A 3483-nucleotide genomic window follows, 5' to 3' on the forward strand; every position below is an offset into this window, starting at 1 on the left:
CTACAGCTATTGTTTTTCAGGTCCAGGTCTCAGGTTAGGGTCCAGTTCCCAACGAGGGGACTGTGTCTGCTGGAAGGTTCACATCCAGGTTTCCGTGCCTCTCCCTGGGAACATGAACTATGAGGTGTGTCTGGACCACCTCCGCTGGGTCCCCTGCTGTCTTTGAATGAAGAGAGAACTGTTTATGTTTCCAAGCATTAGGTTGACAGTTGGGGTGTACATGTGGTTGTTCTCTGACTTTGGACTTATGGAGGTTTTTAGTTATATTGATTTCTACAGGATTGTTGGTGAAATCAAGCATCAAGATTCAGATCAGGAACGTTAACGCTACGTTATCGGCTTTGCGCAGGTCTAAAGACATATTTTGTACAGCTTTTGACGCTTTGACAATGCCGACAAACTACAAAAATGGCCGCACAAATGGTGTGTGAGGACGTCACGGAAGTACGTTTAAAAACCGAGACCGGCTTCCGTTCTGCCTTTCTTTCAGTTGTCTGTCGCGTGCGGACAGAGCCGTCAAAATGAGGTGAGAATAATTTCCATTAGATTATTTGCTATGCTGTTTAAAAACAAAGAAATGGAAGGCATTAGTGTTACATGCATGAAACACATCAGCTTCAGTGATGAGTTTAATTTTTAAATGTAGAATCTAGTGAACGTATCGATACGAAATGGTAGGGCTAGGCTATCTGGTTAGCATGGACTTCAGTAGAATGGCAAGCAAATCTATGTCCATCCTACATTTTCCCCGAAATTATTCACATCGGATTATAACAAATGTAAAACAACGCACATAAGGAATAATGAAGTACAAGTATTGAGATTGGATGAATATTCTAGGTGGACCTAGACAGTCGATATGTCGAGGGTTGTACACTGATGTTCCGTTTGGCCGCAGTTGGCTTGTTCAAAGGTAGCTTGGTAACAAATGTGTTGATGAATATTTACATATGTTTAATATGGATGCAATCAGTAACGGTTTTGAACGTTTTGTGTCAACAGTAAGATTTCCAGGGACATGCTGTATGAGGTGGTGAAGGAGGTGCAGGCGGGAGCGCTGGCCAAGCCTCGCAAGTAAGGAAGTTTTCCATGTTTTACCTAGTTGGAACAATGCAAATTTCCCTCTTAAACCTTGTAGACTGGAAAGGGGGTTTATAATTTGTTTGTTATAGGCTGAGAGTTACACACTGGAGTTTTTTTGACATTCTGACTAAAATACAATGCCATACATGATTGTAGCTCCACGAGTTGTTGTTTATCAAAACCTTTTTGTACTGGCAGTGTTGAATAGACACTAGGACCATTATGAGGCACTAGGCATATATTAGAAGATGCTAAGTTGTTTCCTGTGTCCCTGAAGGTTTACAGAGTCGGTTGAGCTCCAGATCAGCTTGAAGAACTACGACCCCCAGAAGGACAAGCGTTTCTCTGGCACCGTCAGGTTGGGCCCCTTTCCCGTTCAAACCCAGGCTTCTGTCAGCGTGCCCCGCCCCATCCTGACCAGGACCTGTTAGATAGTACAGCCTAGTTTGGCGTGAATATTTCCTCAAGTGTCTCTGAACTTGTGGGTTCTGTCAGAACTGCGGAGTGGGCCACGCTGTGCAGAAGTGTCTTGGGTAGTCTGACTGGAACCCCTCCGGGGGCTAGCAGACGGACCCCTACCCTGGGTCTTAAAACATGAGGGGAGGCAAAGGAGGGGCCCTTGTGCCCCTCCTGAGCCGACCATTTTAATCTAACAAAATGGTGTTGCTGGCGGAGTTCCTGAAGAGAAGCCAGTGGAGAGGTTCGGGTAAGACCCCAGAGTTGAGCTTTCGGCGGTCTGTATCTGTTCAGTTTTGGTTCGTCATATACAGTTAATGTGTTTACCATCATACATTCACTGATGCTCCCATTTATTATTGTTTTCTAACTGAAGTGACTTCAGTTTAGACAGTCACAAATGTTACTTTATGATAAGCAGTCTTGACTAAGTCAATTTCTGCTGCCACTGCTCCCTTCAACTCGACGTGGTTACCACTATACACGCACTAGTACACTTACTGCCCTAGTCATGTTATTCACTTGGATGTTAGCCTTTTTTGCGTTGGAGGTGTGATGTTGGTGTCCCTCCCCCAGACTGAAGACCACCCCCAGGCCCAAGTTCTCGGTGTGCGTCCTCGGAGACCAGCAGCACTGTGACGAGGCCAAGGCTGCCGAGATGCCCCACATGGACATCGAGGCCCTCAAGAAGCTCAACAAGAACAAGAAAATGGTCAAGAAGCTTGGTGAGCCGGCCCCTCCATCCTGAACTGCATGTTTTACACTTCCCACCAGTCAGTCTGGGCTTGTCATGGTCTTTTAACAAGTTTGTGTAACCTCTGCTCCTTTAGAAGGATGTATTGGGCAGTATTGCGTGACCTGCCTTAGAGTTCCAGCTCGTCTAATGTGTTTTAACAGAAGTCATCTCTCTCTCTCCCCAAGCCAAGAAGTATGATGCCTTCCTGGCTTCCGAGTCTCTGATCAAGCAGATCCCTCGTATCCTGGGCCCTGGACTCAACAAGGCGGGCAAGTTCCCCTCCCTGCTCACCCACAATGAGAACCTCAACACCAAGGTGGACGAGGTCAAGTCCACCATCAAGTTCCAGATGAAGAAGGTAGGAAGCTGTCTGGGGAAGGACATCTCAAACCCTAGAGAACATGTACCTTTTTCATATGCAGTTGAGGGGAATGTGTTTCCACAGTTCAGGACAGAATTGTGAAATCCAATACTTAATAAAGCAGAGCAAGTTGGCCAGAAGGTCACAAGCCTCCAGAGAACTTTAAAACAGTCAAATGTCTCCACTCATGTATGATGCAGTACTAGGATCCAGCAGGTGGAGGATGAGCGTGTTCTGATCCCCACCCCGGTGTCTCTCTCCAGGTCCTGTGTCTGGCGGTGGCTGTGGGCCACGTCAAGATGACCGAGGAGGAGCTGGTCTACAACATCCACCTGGCTGTCAACTTCCTGGTGTCTCTGCTCAAGAAGAACTGGCAGAACGTACGCGCTCTCTATGTGAAGAGCACCATGGGCAAGCCCCAGCGCCTGTACTAGTGGTCTGCTTTTATCCACTATAAAATTAAAAAAACTGGAAAATGAACCATGTTGTCTTGTCTGTCCCAAAGCTGTTTTGAGTTTTAATATACATTTTTAGATCTGCAATTGTTGGTCAGTTCATACCTGCCAATTACATTTAGTCATTTAGCAGATGCTCTTATCCAGAGCAACTTACAGTAAGTAAAGGGACATTCTCCCTGTGGCAAGTAGGGTGAAGTGACTTGCCCAAGGACACAACGTAATTTGGCACGGCTGGGAATCGAACTGGCAACCTTATGATTAATAGCCCGATTCCCTAACCGCTCAGCCATCTGACTCCCAAATGAGGGGAAATTTAAAATGTTCATTAGTATTAAATTAAGAATGGTTATTTAGCTAATATTTGCTCTTTTGATTATGTAGGATGGTTA

The 3483-nt window shown here is 45.9% G+C and overlaps 1 protein-coding gene across 1 annotated transcript; it reads left to right on the forward strand.

Annotated features, from left to right (window-relative positions):
* The first annotated feature begins 395 nt into the window (after positions 1 to 395).
* rpl10a (ribosomal protein L10a) lies at positions 396 to 3116 on the forward strand. Its single transcript, XM_062449707.1, has 6 exons — positions 396 to 526; positions 1003 to 1074; positions 1361 to 1441; positions 2116 to 2264; positions 2461 to 2633; positions 2900 to 3116. Exons 1-6 carry the CDS (start codon positions 522 to 524, stop codon positions 3068 to 3070), a joined length of 651 nt encoding a protein of 216 aa, XP_062305691.1. The 5' UTR covers positions 396 to 521; the 3' UTR covers positions 3071 to 3116.
* The last annotated feature ends 367 nt before the right edge of the window (positions 3117 to 3483 follow it).

The sequence above is a fragment of the Osmerus eperlanus genome, chromosome 1 (genome assembly GCF_963692335.1).
Source record: "Osmerus eperlanus chromosome 1, fOsmEpe2.1, whole genome shotgun sequence".
Taxonomy (NCBI): Eukaryota; Metazoa; Chordata; class Actinopteri; order Osmeriformes; family Osmeridae; genus Osmerus; species Osmerus eperlanus.

What these genes read in the sequence shown, in the direction of transcription:
- rpl10a (XM_062449707.1), top strand. An exon ending in GCGCTGGCCAAGCCTCGCAA is followed by an intron (nt 1,075 to 1,360) that starts GTAAGGAAGTTT and finishes GTGTCCCTGAAG; the next exon opens with GTTTACAGAGTCGGTTGAGC. An exon ending in TCAAGTTCCAGATGAAGAAG is followed by an intron (nt 2,634 to 2,899) that starts GTAGGAAGCTGT and finishes GTCTCTCTCCAG; the next exon opens with GTCCTGTGTCTGGCGGTGGC.